This window comes from Pantherophis guttatus, chromosome 1 (genome assembly GCF_059756535.1).
Source record: "Pantherophis guttatus breed Tessera chromosome 1, ASM5975653v1, whole genome shotgun sequence".
NCBI lineage: Eukaryota > Metazoa > Chordata > Lepidosauria > Squamata > Colubridae > Pantherophis > Pantherophis guttatus.
Window position 1 is genome coordinate 318929985 of NC_142063.1, and position 24722 is coordinate 318954706.

The 24722-nt window shown below is 37.8% G+C and overlaps 1 protein-coding gene across 1 annotated transcript in view; it reads left to right on the forward strand.

Annotated features, from left to right (window-relative positions):
• Positions 1–24722, forward strand: part of XKR6 (XK related 6) — a 170612-nt gene that overhangs the window by 140261 nt on the left and 5629 nt on the right. The window contains exon 2 of the mRNA XM_034421306.3: positions 23483–23679. Coding sequence (XP_034277197.1) covers positions 23483–23679 — 197 coding nt within the window. The remainder of the gene's footprint in view (positions 1–23482; positions 23680–24722) is intronic.

The window sequence follows — 24722 nt, forward strand, 5'->3', positions numbered from 1 at the left end:
ATCCTCCCTTGCCTGTTCAGATATTTGATAACCCTAATGGAGAGACTTCTCATGCTAGCAACTTTTTTTTACTAAGGTTTGGAAATATTATCACATGGTTTTGGATTTCCAGTCAGTGTCTCCTTAGAGAATGAGGGGTAAGGAATGCAGGTCAAGATAGTCAAAGATTTGGTAAGAGGACACCTCTTTGGACAAGTTCAAATCTCCTGGACTAGATGATTTATATCCCAGGGTACTACAAGTTGGCAGATGTGATCTCATAACCATTGAATGAAATATTTCAGAGCTCCTGTATCATGGGGAAACTGCCAGAAAGAGCTGATGTGGTTCCAATCTTCAAAAAGTGGAGGAGGGGGGGAGAAATCCAGGAAATCAATATCTCGGGAAATCATCACTGGAGCTGGAACTTTTCAAGAAAAGATTAGACAATCTTTTGTCCAGGATGGGCAGGGGATTATACTAGAAGACCTCCAACATTCTTCCAGCCCTATGATTCTGCGATTTGAAAATTTGGCAGAACGGGACAGAAGTTGGTGAAGGTAAACATGGTTTTTCTCCAAATATTGCTGCCTCATAAATTTAAATTTACTATTGAAATGATCTGATCCTTTCTATGCACAAGTAAATGTACTATTTATTACATTTGCAGCCTGACATAAAACAGCTTAAGGAGTTGTTTCCTCCCATGTGAATCATTTTTAAAGTCAAATTATAAAGTCTGTTTGCAGCATCTAAAGTATATGTGGAGAGCCAGATTAGTATAGTGGATAAGGCACCAGGCTAGAAACCAGAAGACTTGAGTTCCAATCCTACCTTGGGTATAAGCCAATGGTGGGATTCGAAATTTTTTAGTACCGGTTCTGTGGGCGTGGCATGGCATGGCGTGGCTTGGTGGGCGTGGCAGGAGAAGGATACTGTAAAATCTTCATTCCCTCCCCACTCCAGGGGAAGGTTACTGCAAAATCCCCATTTCCTCCCGATAAGCTGGGACTCGGGAGGCAGAGAATAGATGGGGGCGGTTAGAGGTGGTATTTATCGGTTCTCCGAACTACTCAAAATTTCCATTACCGGTTCTCCAGAACTGGTCAGAATCTGCTGAATACCACCTCTCAGCCACTCCCAGCTCTAGGAAGAAGGCAATGGCAAACCACTTTTGAAAAACCTTATCAAGAAAACTTTAGGGACTTATATCCAGGCATTCGTTGAGAATTGGACATGATTGAACAGAAAAAAAAAACCTTTCTTGCACAATGCCTAAAGTCATATGATTGTGATAAAAATAATAATTCTTACTCATCCTACAGAATCTGTAGTCATTCACAAGTCTGAGCACTTTGCTGCTCTTCAAATGAGGGCTCTATGACAAAATAATAGCAGTTTGCCTTCACACTCTTAACAAGGATATTTCTGCCCAGTCTTCTAGCTAGTAAATCAAACCCCTTTCAAAATATTTTTGAATTATAATATAAATTATATACTGTTGTGGCTAGGCTATCTCTGCCAAGAAAGGATGTATTTGGTCTAATGAAAACTGGTAATTGGCAGTTCTGATCAGATTCCTGGCAAACCCCCTCCTCCCCATAGGAATACCGTGTTTCCCTGAAAATAAGACCCTGTCTTATATTTTTTTGAACCCTGAAATAAGCGCTTGGCCTTATTGTCATGCGCTTAAAAGCCTCATTGGGCTTATTATCAGGGGATATCTTATTTTGGGGGAAACAGGGTATATTGATTTGATTAATGGCTGCTGTGTTTATTCAACAACCAACAAAAACAATAGTAAAATTGGGTCCAGGCATGTGGGACAACTTTCATTACGTACAACCATCATGACTTACGATAGAAATTCAAGGCTCTATTATAATTCTACATCAAGGACTACTTGTATTTAGAACTGGAAAATTATCTAATTCTCAAATCTAGGAGCCACCATCCCACAAGGATTGCCATGAATCAGTTTTAGTTTGTTTGTCCTCATCTATCCCATCACTAATCGAAGCACTGGTTGGGAATACGCACAGCCTCTCCTGATTCAAATGTGACAGAAAAGTAGATTCTTTTCTATGATTCAAATGTGATAGTAAAAGTAGTAAGTGTCCATTTTATATCAGTGACACCAACTCTAAATCCCCAGATGACCACCCGCAGAGGTTTCATAGATGTTCAATAGCTCTATGAACACAATAGTGCCTTGTGGTATCTTACAACACACCTAGCCCTACTAAACAGGTATATAAGGCTATTGCTTAACGCATTGTAAGCCACCCTGAGTCTCCGGAGAAGGGCAGCATATAAATCGAACCAATAAATAAATAAATAAATAAATAAATAAATAAATAAATAAATAAATAAATAAATAAATAAATAAATAAATAAATAAATAAATAAATAAATAAATAAATAAATAAATAAATAAATAAATAAATAAATAATGCCTTGTAGAAGTAGAGTCAGCTATTACTACTTATTGAGAACATCCTGACAAGTAAGATTGGATCCATTGTAATAAGTGCCACTGAATCTCAATTCATGGAGATAATCCAGTGAAGTACTGTGGCCAAAGGAAATGAAAGCCATTAGGGATTCCACAGAATAATAATAATAATAATAATAATAATAATAATAATAATAATAATAATAATAATAATAACAACAACAACAACAACAACAACAACAACCATAATAACAATAACAACAATAATAATAATAATAGGGTTGGAAGGTCTTCTAGTCCAACCCTCAAGTTGTTTATCCTCTCTCTTTTACATGCAAGAGTGCTTCTATCAAAACTAATGTGGCTGATTCTGAATGAGACATCTGACTTTAACACATTTTACATACTGTATTTATTGAAGGATTGATTGATTGATTGATTGATTGCCATCAAGTTGTTGTTGACTATTAGCCACCAAGATAGGCAAGATCAAGAAACAGACACAGCAGACATCCCAGGAGTATATAGGGTAGGATAATAGGATCTTGAAAACCTGTCTGAGTTAACTGTCACATCTTATACTAAAAAAATCATCATGGGATTTTTAATATATTTTTTTCTCATGCTTTTCTCTTAGGACTATGTAATCTTTCCTCAAAGTCCCCCTTAACAGTTTGCTTATTCTTTCCTCATTCCCAAGGCCATCCTTTACACTTTAACCAGGTTAAAGCTTTGATTATAAGGCCCAAACAACTTTGAATCACAAGTCCTAACAAATTTCCCTTCCTCATTTTAGATCCAGATGGGAGATCCTGAAACACATACTAAATACTGCTGAATAGCTGCTTGCAGATGATATTTCTTAATGGCAAAGGCATGCTCTAGAACAGTCTAGATGAACCTATGACATGCGTGTCAAAACTGACACACCATGATGTTTTTGGTAACAACCCTGCATTTATGCCAGCATTCACCAACACTTGACAGCTATTTTAGAAAGTATGCCCTATTCTCATGTGATTCATGGAGGCTGTATGTTGAGAGGGCATTCCCTTGTGTAGCCTCTAGAGCCTCCAAAAACCATGTGAGAATGGGGCTTGCTTTCACACAATTTTCAGAGGCAACAGGAGAGCATTTTTGAAAGCTGCTTCACAAAAATGGCATCCTGAGACCCAGAGCAGCCTCAGGTAGGCTGTTAACAGAAAGAGAACACCATCGGAAGGTAAGCGGCACATGACAGATCCTGTGGAGCACTAGGCAATGGGGGCAATTGGGCCGTTCCCCAAAGCTCACATACCTTGGGGAAAGGCACAATGCAGTCATTTAGAGTGGCAGCAGTAATGCTAAGCTAAAGTCAGAATTGGAATAGAGCTGGAAGGGATCTTGGAGGTCTTCTAGTCCAGCCCCCTGCTCAAGCAGGAAATCCTATACCATTTAAGACAAGTGACTGTCCAGTCTCTTTCTAAAAATCTCCAGTGATGAAGCACCCACAGTGTCTGAAGGCAAGCTGTTCCACTGGTTAATTGTCCTCACTGTTAGGAAGTTTCTTCTCAATTCCAGATTACTTCTCTCCTTGATTCATTTCCCTTCATTGTTATGTGTCCTGCTGTCTGGTGCTTTGGAAAATAAATTGACCTCCTCCTCTTTGGGGCAGCCTCTCAAATATCATGATATTGCTATCATGTTCCCCTTAGTTGTACTTTTCTCTAGACTAGCCAAACCCTAACCTCTGATCTTGAGGCCCTGGACCTCTGCTTCAGGCCCATTCTCAGTACTGCTGCTGAGTGTTGCTGTTCAAGGTGGCCCAGTTGGGAGAGAGATAAAGAACTGTTTCTTTATGTGTGCTTGTGTGTGTGAGAGAGAGGGGGGGAGGGAGAGAGGGAGAGAAGCAAAGTCTCATACTCTTTGTTTTTACCTGATACATAGTACTAGTGATGGAGATGGAGGACAAGAGGTGTTGGCTTATGTCAACATGGTGAAAAAAAACATTAATTACAAATTTAGAGGCACTCTCTTCAACAGTATTGTGAGAAACAATAAAAAAAAATAAGATCTTGGAGCCTAAGATTATTTCAGCCCCTTAAAGATGAATGCAGTGTCTCTCTATACATACAGTATATGCATACACAGCTCCAAGAAGACGTTATTTCTAAGTTTCAGTCAGTATTTAAATGTGCTGGTATGTTTGCACCAAGATCTAAGCCTTCAAGCTACAAAGGTTGCAAAAACAACAAATTCTGCTTGAACATGTAGACATCATCTCATCTCCCCCTCCCTCCATGCAGCCATTTTCTAAAATGCAGCCAGAAAAAAAAATGGAGATGGGGAAGAAGGACCCCTTTTTTGCCTCTCTAGAAATGATGGTCTTTGATGCCGGTGTGCGCTGCTCTCGCTGAGTGTAGAAGGAAGATGGCCCCTTGCTAAGAGATGCAGTGCTCCTGAACTAAAAATAGCAGCTATCTCAGGCTGCACTGTCCAGATTTCACACAGTTACTTCCCTGACAGTTATTTTTGTACCTAGGGCAGAATTAATTTTAATGGCATAGAGAGGGATACAATCACAGAAATGATTTCTTGTTTGAAAACCCCATTCCTCTGTTTAAAAAGGACAGCAGTTGTACATCCCTGTTTCCTTGCTTGATCACCATAACCTGTAAAGCAGATAACTCATCCTCCTCGTCTTTTGAGAAAGGGTCAGAATAAGCCAGTTCAGAACTGCCTTCTTGGGAATTCAGTCACTTTGGGAAGAAGAAGTCTGCCCTCTCTTTGAACGCCACCATTCCAGTTTAAAAACAAACAAGTCTATCCCCATGCAAATGGAAAATATTTGTTTCCCACATCTTCCTTAATTTTCACAGGTAGGGCCACTAACCTCCATTGTTAGCCTCTCAGAAAAACACCGCCATCTGCATGCCCTTGAACAAGTCTGAAAATAACAGGAAGCAATTCTCAGAAAAGGGAATTTGTCAAATCACCTTTTCCCCTTGAAGGCACCTAACTAAGAAATAAGAGAGGCATTTTTTAACCAGGGAAATGGCTCAAGTAAATATGTCCAGAGGTAGAGAGTTCCTCTTTCCCCAAAACTGTTAGCCTTGCAGCCATTTCAAACACTTCATGGCTTAGTTAAAAATAAACGGATTAATTTGCCAAACAGGAACTTCTTGGGATTAGATATACAGCTGATCCTAAGCTGTATATCCTTGAGATATACAGCTGATCCTAAGGCCCTTCCACGTTCTTCTCTATGTTTAACTTTTCAACCAAATTGCCTTTTAGGCCAATAAAAAAGCTCAAATATCCTGTATTTTGGATGGACTCAGACTACCATGTTCTCAAGCTTAGCAGAGTTAGTTTGGGTTGCCTGAATTCATTTGTCATTCAAAGGGCAGGATTTCTGTGATTTCCTTCATCTGTAGAATCTTCTTAATAAATACAGAGCGTATGGATTGGAATGGGCTAATAGGTCATCCAATCAACCTCCTGCTCACTGCTGAAATCCACTCAAGCAATTACAATGGTTGTTCTTCCATCCCTACTGAAAACTTCAACTAAGGGGAAATCTGCTACTGCTTTAGGAAGAACTCTTCTGTTGTGATAGTTCGTATTATCTAGAAATTCCTCTGAATATTGTCCTCAGATCTCCTTTGTTTTAATTTCAGAACAGAAAAACAGAGTTGGAAGGGACCTTGGAGGTCTTCTAGTCCAAACCCCTGTGCAGGCAGGAAATCTTATTCCATTTCAGATAAAGCCTTACCTCATTCTTGGTTTCAATAGGGCAGGTCAAACCCTCTTGGAGGGTTAAAGTTAAGTTGATAGCATGTCAATTTTAGTAGACAGCTATCACGTCACCCTTTAGTTTTCTCTTTTAGAAGCTAAACTTGCCCCAATCTCTTAACCGTTCTCCTAATGCTTGATTTCTGACAATTTATAATTTTGGTAGCTTTCCTGCTCCGTATCCCTATACATCTTTCAAAGTGCAGTGCCAGAACTAGAACTAGATACTGTAGTGCAGTGTTTCCCAAACTTGGGAACTTCAAGAACTATGGACTTCCAACTCCCAAAATCCCACAGCCAGCCATGCTGGATGGGGAATTCTGGGAATTGAAGTCCACACTTCTTAAAGTTTGGGAAACACTGCTGTAGTGCAAAGGATGGTCTAAGTAGCATAGAATACAATGGAGTAGTTATTTTGTTTAATCTGAATGCAGTGCTTTTTGTTAATGCAGCCAAAGATTGCACTGACCTTTTTAGTTGCTGCATCACACTACCTATTCATGTTCAGCTATTGGTGCAGCAGTATTCCTAATTATATGCAGGGCCAGTATGACAGCATGACAGATTTCTTCAACCTGGTATCTGTGCAGTTGATTTTTACAACTGAGGTGGAGAACCTCGTACTTGACACAGATCCAAACAACATAGATAGATTTGGTCCAATCATCAAGCCCATTGAGGCTATTTTTAATTGTGAATTTGTCCTCTAAAATATATTACTCAGTCCCCCTAACATGATATCATCTGAGAATTTGATACTTACGTTTTCCATTCCGTAAGAAGTTAAATAGCATTAGGCCAAGAATGGAGCCTTAGGAACGCCATTTGATTCTTCCCACCAGGTTGACTCAACTATTTATGAGCAATTTTTAGTGTGATTATTCAACTAGCTGTAAATCTAACAGAGTACTGTAACAATCCAATCTATTTTTATCCACCTAGTCCATAAGGATATTTTATGAGACTTTGTCCAATACAATCAAGATATAATAAATCCATAGCTAGTCTTTCTGTCATAAAAAGAACCAAGTTTAGTCTAACAACATTTTCTGAACAAACCCATGTTTGCTCCTGGTACCATTCTTTTTAAAAGTTCACAAACTTAATACTAGACTATCTAGTCTAGAACTCTCCAAAGCAGAGACATTAATCTAATAGATAAATTAGTTAGATTCTAGTGAGACTGTAGTTTCTAAGATTAGCCCTCTTTCCCTTTTTCAATATTGGACTTAGTTGACTGTTATCCAGTCTTCAGCACCTTTCTAGTTTCCTGTACTTTTTTAAAAATATTGTCAGCTACTCTGAGATTATGTCTGTCAGTTCCTTTACTATTCCGGAGATAATTCATCAACCCTTGAGACTTAATGTAAGATAATAAAGCAAGTCTATACTAAGCTGTATTTCTTCCCATTCTTCCTTGTTTTGGGAAGTGTTTCCCCCCCCCTCTTCTGAAAGAAGACAGATAGACAAATCAGTTCCATCTTCCCCATTCTTCCCCCTCTCCATTTTTACTTCTTCATCTTCCCCAGGCAGCACATAAACAGCATCTTTGATTCTTAATTATGACTTATCTCCCCACAACAAACCTTATTTTTCCTTTTCCTATTTCTTATTTAAAAATCCATTGAGAATTTTTTAGCTGCCTCTCTCCTTACATACTTGGCTACCAATTTTATACAATCTTTTTCTTAGTTGTCAGTACTGTACCTGCTTCTGTTTCCAATCTCTTTTTTGAGTTCTTAATGAGCCAACTCACTGGAATAATTTATATTTTTGCTTTCAGTGTTTCATTTTTATAATATTTCATCTTTGTAGTATCTGTTTATCCTTTAAGATTTTAAACTATAATAAAATTCCTAATATCTTTCGCCTAAGTTCAATAAGACCTTCTTTGTAATGTCCTATTTACAAAATTAATTTATCATATTGTTGTTTTTGCTTTTTCCTAGTTGCCTTGAAGTCTATAATGGCATAGTTTCCCTCAAGGAATTAACAACTTCATTTCATTAACCAATGCCTCTTGATTGGTCAAAATAAGATGAAGGAAATCCGACTTCCTTTGTTTCCTCTTCTACCTTCTGGAAAAAAAAAGTCATCAAGAAAGTTCAGAAATTTGGATGTTTCTAGTTATGTTATTTTTTCCAACTGACATTAATCTTCAATTATTACTATAACCTGCCTTCTTGAGAACTTAGACTTAGAATAACTTTTAGAATAACATTATTGCCACTTTGAATATATACTAATCAGCATACATTAAAATGAAATTTCGTTACATACAGCTCTCAAAGAGTCACCGCCTCCAACATACACTACATAAACATGACAAAATAAATAAATACAAAATTATGTATATACCCACATATATTATATGACATGGAGAAACAACACAATCTAGTTTGGATGTATACATGTACATGGTAAGTAAAACAATTCTTGCAAGTTTACCAGACGGATGGCATAGGGAACAAAGCTGTTACAGAATCTGGAAGTCCTGCTAGAAATAGTTCAAAACCTCATCCCAGAGGGGAGCAACAGAAACAGACTGTAAAGTGGGTGTGTGGGGTATCTAACAATGCTTTGAGTTCTAAGCACATAGTGCTTATAAGCAGTATCCTCTTATAATAATCTTCTTATAATCTTCTCCGCTGTTCTTACCACTCTCTGAAAGGGCTTTCTATCTGAGGCACTGTTGCCACCAAACCAAACAGTGATACAGTTTGTTAAAATGCCCTCAATTGTGCCTCTGTAAAAAGTGGCCAGGACAAAAGGAGAAAGATGTGGTCTCCTCAGCCAACGCGGGAAATGCAGACGCTGGTTTGTATGCTTCACTAAGGATGATGTGTGGAGAGACCAGTTCAGATTGTTAGTTATCTGCATTCCCAGATACTTAATACTATTGACCACCTCTATAGCTGCATCCTTGATACTGAGTGGAATAGCAATAGCAATAGCACTTAGACCTATATACTGCTTCATAGTGGTTTACAGCCCTCTCTAAGCAGTTTACAGACTCAGCATATTGCCCCCAACAATCTGGGTCCTCATTTTACCAACCTCAGAAGGATGGAAGGTTGTATCAACCTTGAGCCTGGTGAGATTCGATCTACCAAACTGCTGGGAGCCAGTGATCAGCAGAAGTAGCCTGCAGTACTGCATTCTAACCACTGCGCCATGGCGGTTAATGAAATATGACTATGCCAGCTCTTTCAATAATCTTGATGAACTTGATGAATTCGAAAAGGTATCATACACATCTTCTGCTTTTGTTTGTTCCCCGTAGTTTATTCATTGGTATAGAAAGACTGGAGATGTCAGGGTTAATTGGTCTGCCTACATCTGTGTGATTCCCCCAAATAACTTTTACTGCTTTCTACATAGCCATTGGTGCCATCTTTCTCACTGGCATCATCGTCTTTCAACTTGTTCTCATCCAGGATCCTACTTGTCCTTCTTGTTCACTGATTAGGGATAGAAAATGCACAGAAACATTACTTTCACCGCAGCTTCAAATTAATCTAATATTCACTACTCCCACTGGAATGCCTTCTGCCTCTCTAGGCCTTTCTTTATGGCTTCTTTGTTGCTTCTGGACAATTTCCTCCATCCTTGGGGATCTCATTCTGCTGGCTTTAATGGAGAGGTCTCTGTGCGATATCTGTGTGTTCTTCACTTTCCCTAAAGAGTTTTAAAGAAGAAAGAGTAGCCTCCAGCAAAGAGGGACATCTGCATTGTCAGCAGGCATAATTAGCTACATACTCAGCGTCCATCCTTTTGGCAGAGCCTAAGGCTGTCTTGTTGTTCCCCTCACACAATTCCCTGTTGGCCTGCACTGGTTGCTCCCTGTCCTCCTTTTTTCTTTTCTTTTCTTTATTTTTAGGGCTAGGTGATAGCTGTGGAATAAGCTCTCCCATTAGCTGATCACCTGATCAAGAAGTCAGCTGTGGCTTTAATCCTCTTCCCTTCAGACTGACAATCGGTGCAACAATAAATCAGTGCAAACAATAAAAAAAATGCTCTAGGCCAAAAGAAGCTGCACAGCCTTCTCCCAAATTCTCCATATCACTCCATAACTCACCAGCAATTCCACAAAATCCCCTCAATTTCTTCTTGTTCTTCTGTTTTCTCACTCTGGTTTGGTTGTGATTTCACAGTTGCTTCTCCTCTTTCTAAAGCCTGTTTGTCATTCTCCTTCCTTATGTTTCTGAACACAGTGAACATCTCTTTTCCTGGAAAAAGACTGGCTGTCTCTAATATTAAACTCTCTGGGACCTAAAACATTCACTGGGATCAAATTGTTCCCTGAACCTCCCCCTCATCATATTCTCCAACTCTGAACTTTAACAAACTGTAAATTTGGTACCATTGAACATTAATTAAAAAAACAACAGTTGTTCTTCTTGGGTAGCCTATCAGAAATCCCTTAGTGAGTATGACATCATAGATTATGTTTACTTATTTTTACATAGATTGCTCAATGTGTTTTGTATACTGTATATGCCTATACCTAAATAACGTCCACACAAATCTTCAACAAATTCTATATGAATAAATGATTTCAGCTTCCCATTGACATTTCATGTAGCCCAAATGTTCCTTTCTCATTCTTTTTTGGCTTATAATTTGTTTATTATTTATATATTTATATTCTTATTGTTTATCTATGGGGATAAGAATACTCAATATGGCTTCTGAATATTGACATCAGAATACAGAGATGGACTATGGAAGTCTTCTAGTTCAACTCCCCACTCAAGCAGGAGACCTTATATGATTGGACAAATGGCTGCCCAATCTCTTCTTAAAAACCTCCAATGATGGAGAACCCAAAACTTCTGGAGGCAAGCAGTTCCATTGATTAGTTGTTGTCACTGATAGGAAATTACTTCTTAATTCTAAATTGGATTTCTGTTTGTTAAGCTTCTATCCATTACTTCTTGTCATGCCCTGAGATACTTTGGAGAATAGGTTAACCCCCTTCTCTCTGTGACAGCCCCTCAGATATTGGAAGACTGCTATCATGTCACCCTTTGTTAGATTAGATATTCCCTAGGACTCCTAGATCCCTTTCACAGCTACTTTGAGCCAGGTACCACTTATTCTATACCTGTGCATTTGGGTTTTTTGCCTAAGTGAAAACCTTACTTTTCTCACCACTGAATTGCATTTTGGTAGATACGGCCCAGTGTTGAAGTCTGCCAAAATCCTTCTGGATCTTGAGCCTATCTTCTATTCCTCACAGTTTTGTGTTGTCTGCAAGTTTGATGATTTCCCTTTCTATCCTTTCATCTAAATCATTTAAGAAGATTTTGAAAAGTATTGGGCCTAAGACAAAATCTTGGGGCATCCCATTCCATGGTTCCCTGTAATTCTATTGAAGACTGCATGTTAAGTGCAGGAGGTTGGACTAGAAGACCTCCAAGGTCCCTTCCAACTCTGTTATTCTATTATTCTGTTATCTTGGCATATGAATTCGGCTGTCATCATCTTAAGCAATTAAATAGTTTTTGGTTTGGGCAGGAAATGATACGCAAGTGCAGGAAAAGATATGCAAATTACAGTTTTAAACAACTTTTAATTGTAAATTATTGCTGTTGTTATTTATTGTTTTAATGTTTATTAGATTTTAATGAGAGATAGAATCAAGATCACATGAAGTGTTAATACCACTTTATAATGCCTTGGTAAGGCCACACTTAGAATACTGCATCCAGTTTTGGTTGCCAAGATGTAAAAAAGATGTTGAGACTGTAGAAAAGGGGTGTCAAACTCAAGATCTGGGGGCCAGATCTGGCCCATGGGGTGCTTAGATCTGGCCCACAGGGCCACTCTGAAAACAAGAAAGTACTGGCCTGCAGTGCCTCTACCAGTGAAAATGGAGCTCGGGAGGGCCACAGGTGGCCCTCTTGAGCTTCATTTTCACTGGCAGAGGGTTGTAGGAGGTTTATGCAGCCAAAAACGGAGCTCGGGAGTCCATTTTCGCTGGCAGAGCACTCAGGCCACCACAGACGCCCCCAACACAAGTGACATGGAGCTGGCCACACCCACCATGGCTACACCTACCCCAGCCCCCTGAGGTCAAACACAACCCTGATGCGGCCCTCAATGAAATTGAGTTTGACACCTCTGCTCTAGAAAGAGTGCAGGGAAGAGCAACAAAGATGATTAGGAGACTGGAGGCTAAAGCATATGAAGAATGGTTGCTGGAATTGGGTATGTCTAGTTTAATGAAAAGAAGGGCTGGTGGTGACATGATAGTAGTGTTCTGATATCTCAGGGGTTGCCACAAAGAAGAGGGAGTCAAGCTATTCTTCAAAGCACCTGAGGACAGGACAGGACAAGAAGCAATGGATGGAAACTAATCAAGGAAAGAAGCAACCTAGAACTAAGGAGAAATTTCCTGACAGTTAGAACAATTAATCAGTGGAACAACTTGCCTCCAGAAGTTGTGGGTGCTCCAACACTGGAAGTTTTTAAGAAGAGATTGGATAACCATTTGTCTGACATGGTGTAGGGTATCATGCCTAAGCAGGGGTTGGACTAGAAGACCTTGAAGTTCCCTTTCAACTCTGCTATTCTATTCTAATGTTTGTAAGTTGCTCAAAGATTCAAGTTTTAGACAGGATGGGTGGCACACAAAAATAAATAAATAAATAAATAAATAAATAAATAAATAAATAAATAAATAAATAAATAAATAAATAAATTTTATTTTTTATGTTTTACTGACACTGAAAAAAGTATAATACCTTTTTATCACATCAGAAAATCATTACTAATACTGATTTTAAATTTAACTAAAGTTTTAAAAATGAGTTCAAAATTTGCTGGAGAAATTTTTTAAAAAGTCTTAATCTGATAATGAAAAGATTATAAAATTAGCAGTAGTTGACCTTTTTTAGTATGAATGGCCAAATCTGTCAATTTTGTTTTTGCTTTACTTCTTTTTTTATTATTAGCATTATTTATTTCATCCTATAACTATTTTAGTTTGCGGGATTTTAAATGTCCATGTAGCATTAATATGCACATTTATGCAGGCACTTTTCCCTACTAGGCATTTTTGTGCTTAATTTTCCTAATTTATATATTTCTTGCTCACAGTTTGTCCTTAATATAATGCATTTTGTATGCATTTTAAAATACGGGAATGTATTATCACTGCATTCTGGTTTGCACATAGAATGAGATATATAATTTGAGTAAATTACACAACCAAATTCTCTGCAGTCTGCATCCTAGTGACAAGGGGCTGCCACTAGAAAAATACATTCTTCAGAAGAAAGGATTTCTGAGAATAACCTCATGATCCAGGAAGCTCTATGCAGTAGAAAGTCATCTCGTCCCAAAATTGCATTCGTCTCAATTGCCAGTATAGGATATATATATTTGAGGTTTATATGGGAGTTTGCTCATATTTCCTGAGGATAGGGTAATGTTAGTGGCACCAAAGGCTAAAATAAATCTACTGTTGATCTACTTTGTGGCAGGGTATTCTCGGCACCAATATCTATGGCTTGGTATACCCATTCATCAATGCACTATGCTTGTTATTTGAACTCTGAGGTTCCCATTTCTCCCATCCCTGTTGGTAGAAGCCACCTTAGGAACCTGGAGAAGAAACATGATAAATAATTCCAGTGCCCTCTAGTGGATTTTAAACAAACTGATTCTAGTGGCCTTCAGCCTTAAAAATAATTCAGTAGTTGTTTTTTTTCCTTCCTCAAATGGAAGCTGATCTACACATCCTACAGATAGGTTTCTTTTCTAGTGCACCTCTAACACACTTTGCGGCTGTTGGGACTAATGTTGCTGTTTTTGGAAGCAGGAACTCAGACAGAAAGGAAAGAAGGAGGCTAATTTAAGGCAAAGCATTCAAACTGAGCAGCATAAATAAAATATCCAAAATATTTTTCTCTTTAGAATTTTTCTGAAATAGGGTAGCTTCCAATTCTAATAAAGTAAAAATTAGTTCCTTAAAGTAATCAGAGGACTAAACAGGTGATTCAGCAGAAAGAAAAAAAAGAATTTGTGATTTTCTTAAATGCATTTTTAAAAAATGTATAAGGGACATCTATCCTGATAGTCTCTCAATGTATCTGCACCTTTTTATATAGTCAGTGCTATGATGCTGGCAGACCATATGAATGATGTGTAGCAAATAGCACAGTAGATAGAGTATATGATGCAACAAGAAGTAGGGATTCAAAAAATAATGTATCATAGACAAAGTTAGACAAGGAAATTAGACTGAATTATTGCAAGATGTAGAATAGAATAGAATTCTTTATTAGCCAAGTGTGATTGGACACACAAGAAATTTGTCTTTGGTGTATATGCTCTCAGTGTACATAAGGAGAATAAAATACATTCATCAAGAATAAAAAGATACAACACTTAGTGATAGTCAGGGTTACTAATAAGCTATCAAATTGTACTAGGAAACAAAAACAATATAAATTGAAATGTAATGTATGTTATGTATGTATGAGTTTTATTGATGCTGGAATTTTGTAAAAATTGTAAATGTGATATAAAATGATGAAATATGTTCAATAAAAACATTTATTAAAAAGCCAATATAAATTGAAAGATACTAGCAACATGATTATAGAAATAAGTGGGAAGAGATAGATACTAGATACCCTAAAAACTCATCTCTTTCAGTTAGCCGGTCTCTCTTGATTTTATGGTTGGTTTTAAATTTTGATATGGATTTTAAATTGATAAATTTTAAACTATGGGCCAAATTTAATTATTTTAAATCTATTTTTAATTGTATTTATGTATAAATGTTTTTATTTTGGCTGTTCACCGCCCTGAGTCCGAAAGGAGAAGGGCGGTATAGAAATTCGAATAATAAATAAATAAATAAATAAATAAATACTAGTAAGGAAGAGAAGAATAATAGTAATACATTCTTAGTAAATTATTTGACAGTGTTGTGCACATGTATAGTAAAACACTAATGCAAATACATGACACCGTGTATCTGGATAGACTATTTATTAAAAAGGGGAACAGATGGACATGTTTTAAGATATTCAACTGCTGGTTAAAAAGTAGTGGGTAGTATGTGGTCTGTTATTTATTATGAGGAATGAAAGTTTGTCAATAGAAGCCAAAGTGACTTCCTATACCAATGTACTTCAGGCTACTTTATTACAGGAGAATCAGAGTTGAAATTGTCAGGGGAAAAAATTGTAATTAAGGGGTATGCAGATGTAGTTAAACAAGAAGACATAGGTCAAGAAAGAATGATGAATGAAGATGGATTGAATACAAAATTAAAGAAAAGGGGCAGTAGATGAAATAATTTAGGGATGTAATGAAAGTAATGATAATTTGCAAGGACAGAAAGTTAAATTAGTTACCTTTCTTTTAATTCATGCTTTAATTTCTTTTCCTTTTTATTCTTTAATCTCTTTCTGTATTTTGTGTAACACTGTTTATCCTGAAAAGGAATATCATGACAGGTATGTATGTATGTATGTATGTATGTATGTATGTATGTATGTAATTTGTATGGCTACCCATCTCAATAAGTGACTCTGGGTAGCAAGTACAATTTTTAAAAAATTAAAACAATTATAATAATGCAAAAAATAAAATACACAGCAGTCATTATAATCACTAAAATATCCAAGAAATAAGTCCCTGCACACATTTTCCTCTTTTTTAACAAATAAAATAAATTGATGAACCAACTAAACAGTATATTAGAGTTGTGGGATGAAACTCTTCCTATTGCTAGGTTGCTAAATCTCTTTGAAATCACCTATTATTGACAAGAATAACTTTTTGCCTGGAAGTATAGTAACTACAACTTCCTTCTATTGCTGGTTTGATATTTCCCAACTGATTTCCCCAATCAGCTTTTCAAATCTAAGAAAGGCTGTTTGACTCTTGTGAAGAGGGAGAAAGAATCTTACATATGCTCAGAGAAATTCAGGACTAGATGCCACACTTTCAGTAAATAAGGGCAACTAAATTAGCTGGAATCATTGATACAGCTTTGTCAGAATTGCATGTAGCTTCCTGCATACTGGACGAGTTCTCTTTCTCCTTACTGCCTTACTTGAAACTCTCATACAGTTTTGCCTCTTGCATTGAATGTGAACCAATCCACTTGAGTTTACAGATACATTTGTCAAGCCAAGTCGAGACACTCGGCAAACATTTGTTCTGGGACACAAACATTTGCCATTTACTGCAAACTGCTGAGGAACAAGGTTAGCTAACATTTAGAATCACATTAGCTAAACTCAAGTTAATCACCCATTAATTAATCCAAGTGCAAACGGAGACAGAAAAAAAAACTGCTTTAAAAAACCCTGAAGAAGGGAACAAACCATAGAGTAAGAAGAAAAGGAAACGTGTTGATCCAGGCCTCAAGCAGAGAAGGACTATACCACTTCTAGCCAAAACAAAGAACATTCTGGCCTCACTCTTTCCATACTGTATACAGTTACAAAACTTGAACAATTATATGAAATGTCATGTGTTTTATCTCTTTTTCCCTTTTATCCTTTCTTCATTTTCTGACCATCCATATTTCTACTTTTGTTTGAAAGATGCTGTAGTCACTGATGATGGGAAAATGTTTCGACAGTTTGTAGAGGATTTAGCTCAAGATTTCTGAACTCTAATGGAGTAGTCATAGAGAAACCTCTCTGAAAAAGCATAGAAAGTAGAAACCAGGAAAAATACCTGCCCAGGTTAATTTTTATTTCCTAAGCAAATGTAACATTTATGAAAAGAGAGAATTGACATTAGTTGGGACGTACTGGGTCAAGGGAAAAGAGAAACATTTGCCCTATGCAGTTTTTATTCCCTTTTTCCCTTGGTGAGAAAGATCCCCCTTTCAGTTTTTAATCAATGAATACAACAGCATAGAATAGCATAGAATAGCATAGCATAGCATAGCATAGCATAGCATAGCATAGCATAGCATAGCATAGCATAGCATAGCATAGCATAGCATAGCATAGAATAGAATAGAATAGAATAGAATAGAATAGAATAGAATAGAATAGAATAGAATAGAATAGAATAGAATAACAGAGTTGGAAAGGACTTTGGAGGTCTTCTAGTCCAACCTCCTGCTTAGACAGGAAACCCTACACCACTTCAGACAAATGGTTATCTATCATCTTCTTAAAAACTTCCAGTGTTGGAGCATTCACTACTTCTGGAGGCAAATTGTTCCACTGATTAAGTCGTAATAATGATTGACATAACCACAATTTTAATTTTACAAAATATTACTTTGAAGTTTATAAACTTTTGGAAACTCTAGTTAAAGTAACTGGAAGTTCTTTCAACACTAAAAGGTGTTTTAGGCCAGCATTTCCCATGTGTTTAGCAACTTTTAAGATGTATGGACTTCAGGTCTCAGAAATCCCCAGCCAGGATTGCTTAAAGTTCACACATCTTAAAGTTCCTAGAGTTAAGAAACACTAGTTTAGATGAAAAATAATGATTTTTTTTTCTTCCTATTTACCTGCCATGCTCAAAATCTTGCTTGCTTCATTCACCTGGACCATAACTAGTTTTGGTTTGAGTTCATTCTGCCAACTGTTTTCCATGTCAGGGCTGCCCCAGATGTAAATGAGGGCACTTCTGGTTATTGCTAGAAAAGAAGTTATTCTGTATTTTTTCTATTAAATCCCATTCAGTTTGACAAAAGAGAACTGTTAGAAATTCATTCAGATAATAACCTTATACAGAAATTCTTGGGGATGGAATATGGTATTATTGCACTTAGTTACAAGATATATTGTTCTCTGATTAAAATAGTCTCTGTTCATCTTTGAGCTGGCAAAAAAATCAACATGAAACTTACTGTTTCTATTGCCAGTTCTTCTCATACCTCTTTTGTTTGTTTCAGATCACTTCAATCATTTGACTTTGGGTTTTAAAAACTTTGATTTTGCGTTTAGAGGGTGTCAGAGTAAGAGGGAGACTGCTTCAATCCTAGGGCAGCTAAAGATGACTTAAGTCTATCTCATCCATGGACTGGAGATGGGATAATAGCATCATGGGAAAAAATGATGCCATGGTTAGGTTCAAGTAGGGACAGGCTCTCTGCTCTGTCATTAATTGTAATTAAACTCTAGGGAAACACATAGTGGGTGAACATTTACCATGGTTCTGTTTTTCATAGTGATGCTATTATCTACATTTAGAGCAGGAGTGTCAAACTCGATTTCATTGAGGAGCACATCAGGGTTGTGTTTGATCTCAGTGGGCTGGGGTGGGCATGGCCAGCTCAGCGTCACCTGTGGTGGCCAAGTGCTAAGGCAGGACTTCCCTCAGACCCTCCCTCACTCTCATTATAATCTCTTTCCTTCCTTCCTCCCTCCTTCCCTCCCTCCCTCCCTCCCTCCCTTCGTTCCTTCGTTCCTTCCTTCCTTTTCTTCTTTTTCCTTCTCCTTTTCCTTCTCCTTTTTCTTTCTTCCCATCTTTCCTTTTCTTTTTCTTTCCTTTTTCTCTTTCCCTTTCTCCTTTCCTGTTCCTTCTTGCATGCACAAATGCAAAAGGGGAAACATTTCTCCTTCTGTTTTTTTTTTTTTTTTAGTTCATTTAGCCCTCTGCCAGTGAAAACGGAGCTCGGGGGGGTGCGGGCCTCCTGCAGCCCTCTGCCAGCGAAAACAGGCCTGTTTTCGCTGACAGAGGGCTGCAGGAGGCCATTGTGGTTAAAAATGGGCCCTCCCGAACTCCATTTTTGCCGGCAGAGACACTGTGGGCCGGTCCTTTGCTGTTTCCAGGGCAGCCCCGTGAACCAGATCTAAGCACCCCGTGCGCTGGATGCAGCCTGTGGGCCTTGAGTTTGACACCCCTGGCTTAGAGGGAACTCTATCTGTGAGATATTATTGGAGAATGCATTCATCTAGTGTTTCTCCTGACAAAAGTGGTGAGTTTTCAAACAAATGTTTGAGCTGTGACCACTTCCAATTTGTGCAATGGTTCCACTTTATAGTGGACCATCCAATGCTGAAGAGCAGTGGTGGGTTGTCCCAGGTTCACACCGGTTCTATAGAACCAGTAGTAAAACTGGCAGGAGCCCTGTCCACTGACCCTGACGTCATGAAAATGTTTCTGCGCATGTGCACAAACTTCTGCGCTTCCACACACGCACGCAAGCAAAGCGAGCACGTACACACGGCCCCGTTGCAAACCGCTAGTAAAGGTAAGTAGAACCCATCCCTGCTGAAGAGTAATAAAACTGAAGTGGCTATTTATTCTCCTATTGCCTCCTGTTCCCCTTCAGACATCCCTTTATTCCTTCAGTCTTCATGGTGCTGAGTCAGTTTAGGACTTTGCTTTTCTACTGAAGGCTTCCAAGTATCTCTGCCCACTCGTTCTGTTCACAGCCTTCCACCTTCTTTCTCCATATGTCTCCTGACATCCCTGTTCCAGCTTTTTAACTCAGATGCTGCTTGCAGTTTACCATCTCTAGATTTATTCTCCTTGGCTACATATTTTTTTCCACTGCTCCATCCAATTCTGGCCCAGCCTTTTAGCTCATTGTAAACTTTGCATTCTATAGCTGTTATCTTGCAAATATTCTTTAATCAAGTCTCAAGATACATTTATATTTTAGAGATTGTCATCACACTTCCAGATGCTTATTGTTCCCTAACTATATCTTCCTATGGAGAAAGGTTCTCCAGAAGTTGAAGATTGGTCTTGTTCCCTATTTCTGTTCAGGCAACCATGATGCCCCAACACTTGAAGCCATCTAACGTGGTTGACAGCTCTGCAAATATCATTACCTTTATCCAGTTTCATTTATACTTCAGTTGCACCACGAGAGAGTCAAATGAATTTGTTCAGAGATGTAAATCTGGCATTCACTGGCATCTATTTACTATAACAGAGACCTGTGACTGTGGGGCATTTGCACTTCAAAGAGAAACCCACTGAGAAACCCACCAGCAAATAGTTTTGCTACTTTTTTGGCAATATTTTGCACTCTCCTATAACCATCAACTACAATCTTCCCCGCCCCACCCCCGTCCAAGTAATCAAGGCAATGTTTTCCTTGCTTGCTTGCTTGCTTGTTCAATCTTGTATGCGGCCATATTTTAGGATAACTCCTGGTGTTTAGCAACAGAACAATACAATAAAACATCCACAATAAATTAATAATTAAGAAATTAAATTAAAACATCTACAATAATAGTAATAATAATTAAAACCATAAATAAAAACTGGAGCATTATAATACAACAGGCAACAACATCTTCTCGGTCCCTGAAACTTCAATGAAAAAGATTTGTCTTTATCAACTTCCAGAATGTGATCAAGAATGGAGCAGGCTGTTCCACAATATCGGGACCGTAATGGAGGAGCCTCCTGGTCTCAGTCCCCCTTTTTACATGAAAATGAGGAAATATCAAGTTTCTCTTAGGGTAAGAAATTGGATGAGAGTTCATTGGTCTAGTGGCTAAGGCATCAGGTTAAGAAACCACAAGATCATGAATTCTAGTCCCGTCTTAGGCACAAGGCCAGTTGGATGATCTTGGGCCAGTCACTTTCTCTCAGTCCTAGGAAAGCAGCAATGGCAAACCATTTCTGAAAAACTTTGCCAAGAAAACTGCAGGGTTATATCCAGTCTCCAAGAATCAGACACAATTGAACAGAAGAAGAAGAAGAAAATATATTGGACAGATGGATGCCAGTAGATGAATACTTTAAAGTGAAAACCAGTACTTTGAAGTGTATTAAAAACCTATTAGCAATCAATTATTATTTTTTTTAATTTGATTTATATGCCACCCTTCTCCGGAGACTCAGGGCGGCTTACAATGTGCTAAGCAATTCAGGTGTAGTATCTTGCTGGTGTCTAATGCAAGCTAGGCTGGTTTTTAGTTTTCTCCAGTGGCACACAGTTAACTAGTAGGGATGCTTTTATGAATATACAGATTTGCAAAGACCGACACAACAGAGGAATGCATCTAGGTACATTTTCTTAGCCATCTATCTATATCCTACAGACTAAATTTGGGCAAAGTGGCTTAATTACCGTATGTAACTAAAATGATAAAATTGCATTAAAAAATACCAGTACTATACTGTAAAAACATTGATGTTACCTAAACTATCTGGGCAAGGGGGTCTATACTTTCTTCTTACTCAGAATAAATAATAATGATATTGATTTATTAAACTTGTGTGCTGCCTAACTCTGGGCAGCTCACAACAATAAAACAAAAGGAATGACAAAAAAACATAAAAAATAAGGGGGGGGAACCCTAAAGTCATAGCCTTTCTTTGCCTTCAGTGATGTCACTGAGGTTAATGAGATACCGTAATATGCACTGTAATGACATTACAATCACAATGTCAACTCTGATTCACAAAGATCATAAGGTGAAAAGAAGATTTCAAGTTTTTTTTTAAACAAAGTTTTTTTTTCTGTTCAGTCTAGTAGCAATTGCTTTTTACACAAAAGGTAAAAAGAAGTGGGAATTGTAGCTCAGGGTTGAAATAAGGGGTCCTTGGTGCTCTCTGAGCTTGGTTGTTTTCTTGCAAACGTTTCATTACCCAAACTAGGTAATATCATCAGAGCTAGCACAGACAAGCACTGATGATGTAACCTACTTTGGATAATGAAACGTCTGCAAGAAAACAACCAAGCTCAGAGAGCATCATGGACCTCTCAGAAGTAGAAATTCTTTTGATATTTCCTCCTGCTCCCACTGCTATGTGTACAGTGAAATCATTTTTTAAATGTAAGTTGAAAGTGGAATGGAAAGTAGAATCCTATTTTTGTCCAAGGCATGACTTTACACCTTAAATATCAAATTTTGTATAATTAGAGCATATTGCCATCTAGTGTCAAACCTGAGTCACTTCTTGCTCATTCTTTTAGGAAAAAAAAAACAAGTTTTCCAGGCCATCCTGCTTCATTCAGAGTTGACCTTGTTTTGCTGCTATTACTACAGCTAGTTTACAAATCAGGATGAAATTTTTAAGCTTCACCAAAACCATCTTACCATACATGAAGAACATTCTCCATCCTTTTCACAGTTGAAAATAAGAACATAATAATTTGCCTTTAACCGGATCTCTGTCCATTTATGTCACTGTTGTTCACTCTGGTTGATGGTGGTTTCTCTGGGAGAGATTGATTGATCAATAACCCTTCCTGAAGTTTTGGTAGTGGGACACAGTTGCTCTAACCCAGTTCTCTAATCAAGTTATCTGCTTTTTAATTTTATTTAAATTTATTAAGGCCACAGAATCCAAAAGATTCTGAGTGGCTGGACGGGTATCAATCCTCACATTGCACATTGAAGAAAGCTTTTAGGTATTACTTTCATTCATTCTGCAATCATTTATTTTCTGAAGTAAGAGGCATTGGTCAACTAATCAGAATTGTCCTTTTATTCATGTATGCACAGCACATTTTTAACTTATGCATGATTTATGGAGTTAACACCATCTCCTAAGAAAATGAAGACATGCAAACCTTGAACTAATTAAATAAACCACTTGTTTAGGCCAATACACTGGGCTAAAGTACACATTATCAGTGTGTTTGAACTTTGGTGTTAGAGATTTTTTTTTTAAGAATATTGCTTTGGATGCTGACCTCAGGGTTACAAGCTGTAAGTACTTGAAATACATCAAGTTTGTAAGAAAGAAATGAAGATGATGATGTTGAGGTGTACAGTATGTAATCGCTATTTGTATTAAATAGGTGAAAATGCTATGGTGCTATAAGTCAGCCAACAATATTCATAGTACAGCCTTATATACTGTATGTATACCTAAAAATGCTCCACTTAAAATAGATGACTTATTTCAAGTAAGACTATGTAGATTTGCCATCATTGTTTCTATGACAGTCAGTTTGAAAGGTTTTGATAAAATAAGCAACTGCTCCTCTTTAATTGACCTACAAGAATTATTCCTCATATTAAAAAAGTACTTGTATTTTTTTTTTCCCATTTTAGAGAAGGAACTCCATTCTGATCATTGGAGAACAAGATACTTTAACTTGATTCTTTGTTGCAATACATAACCTGCATCCTCCCCAAACAAGGAACAATGCTAAATGTTTTCATTTAAGAAAACGTAAGAAAATGTATTATTACATTGAGAAAAGAAGTAATATCTCTGACTGGACAGTTTAGAAGAATGATAAATGGAAAACACTGGGGTTAGGAGGAGAGACAATGAACTAACACGGATGAAGGAATTACCTTTCACCTGATTCTCTCATCATTTCATATTTTGTCCATACTTTCTTCCTGTCTCCAGGTATATCCGAACCATGTATCTGGGGATCCAAAGCCAGAGGCAAAAGGAACACCAGCGGCGCTTTTACTGGGCTATGATGTACGAGTATGCAGATGTCAACATGCTGCGCCTCTTAGAGACCTTTCTCGAGAGCGCCCCACAATTGGTGCTACAACTCTGCATAATGATCCAGAAGAACCGTGCAGAAGCTTTACCGTGTAAGTGATCTGACTGGTGCTCCTCGTTGTGAAAGAGTGTGGGACATGTTTGGATTTCTCACCCAGGTGGAAGGTTCAGTGGTTGATGTGGTCCTTCACATTAGTCAAGGGTAATTCCCCCAATTGAAGAGAATACTTTACTGTACTTTAGGGTAGAACCGTGGGATCCTTGGTGCTCTCTGAGATTGCTTGCAGACATCTCATTTTCTAACTAGGAAACATCACCAGTGCATGGCCCTGACAGTTGGGTAATGAAATGTCTGCAAACAAACAAGCAAACTCGGAAAGCGCCAAGAACTCCACAATTCCCCCAACCCTGTACTTCCTTAAGATTAAAGAAGGTGTAGTGCAGAATTTCTGAAAGCTAAAAGGCATTTTCTCTAAGAAGGTCTGTGAGAAGGCTTCCATTCCTGCTTTTGCAGAATCTCAGTCTACTTTCCCCTGCCTGTCTTGCAGTGAACATTCTTGTGGAACATTAGAGAAGAAGGCAGGTGTCTAGCATTTGCTTTTTCATTATTACATATTGATTTTCCAAGAAGGAAACCATGGAGTGATTTAACAATAATAGTGCCATTTCAACAATGCAATTTTTTTTTGCACGTAACTTATTGTGTATAAATTTGGAGGAAGGTAATAGTATAAAGTAAATAGAATCTGAAGGATTGTAACTGGATACAGTGCAGTGAGAACGAAAAATTTGCAGTGAATGTTGGCCATTAAAAATGGCTGGTAAAACACTATCTCTCTTGCCCATAGTTTGCCTGATGATCAGTTCAGTCCCCTGGCAAAAGCAGTCCAGTACTTGCTGCATAAAGAGATGAGGGAAAAGGAGAGAGGGAGGACAGGAGGCAGAAGAGAAAAAGAAAGAGAAGAAAGGTATTAAAAAGAGAATATAAAGTATTCTAAAACCCTGTCCTTAGCTTCAGCCTCTGACTGATTAACTCTGAAGGAATGTGAACTCAGCAATTCACTGTTTCTAGCATAACACATCCCATTCCCATGATTTTGTTTATGAAGTAAGTCTTGGCAGAGAACAGGATTTA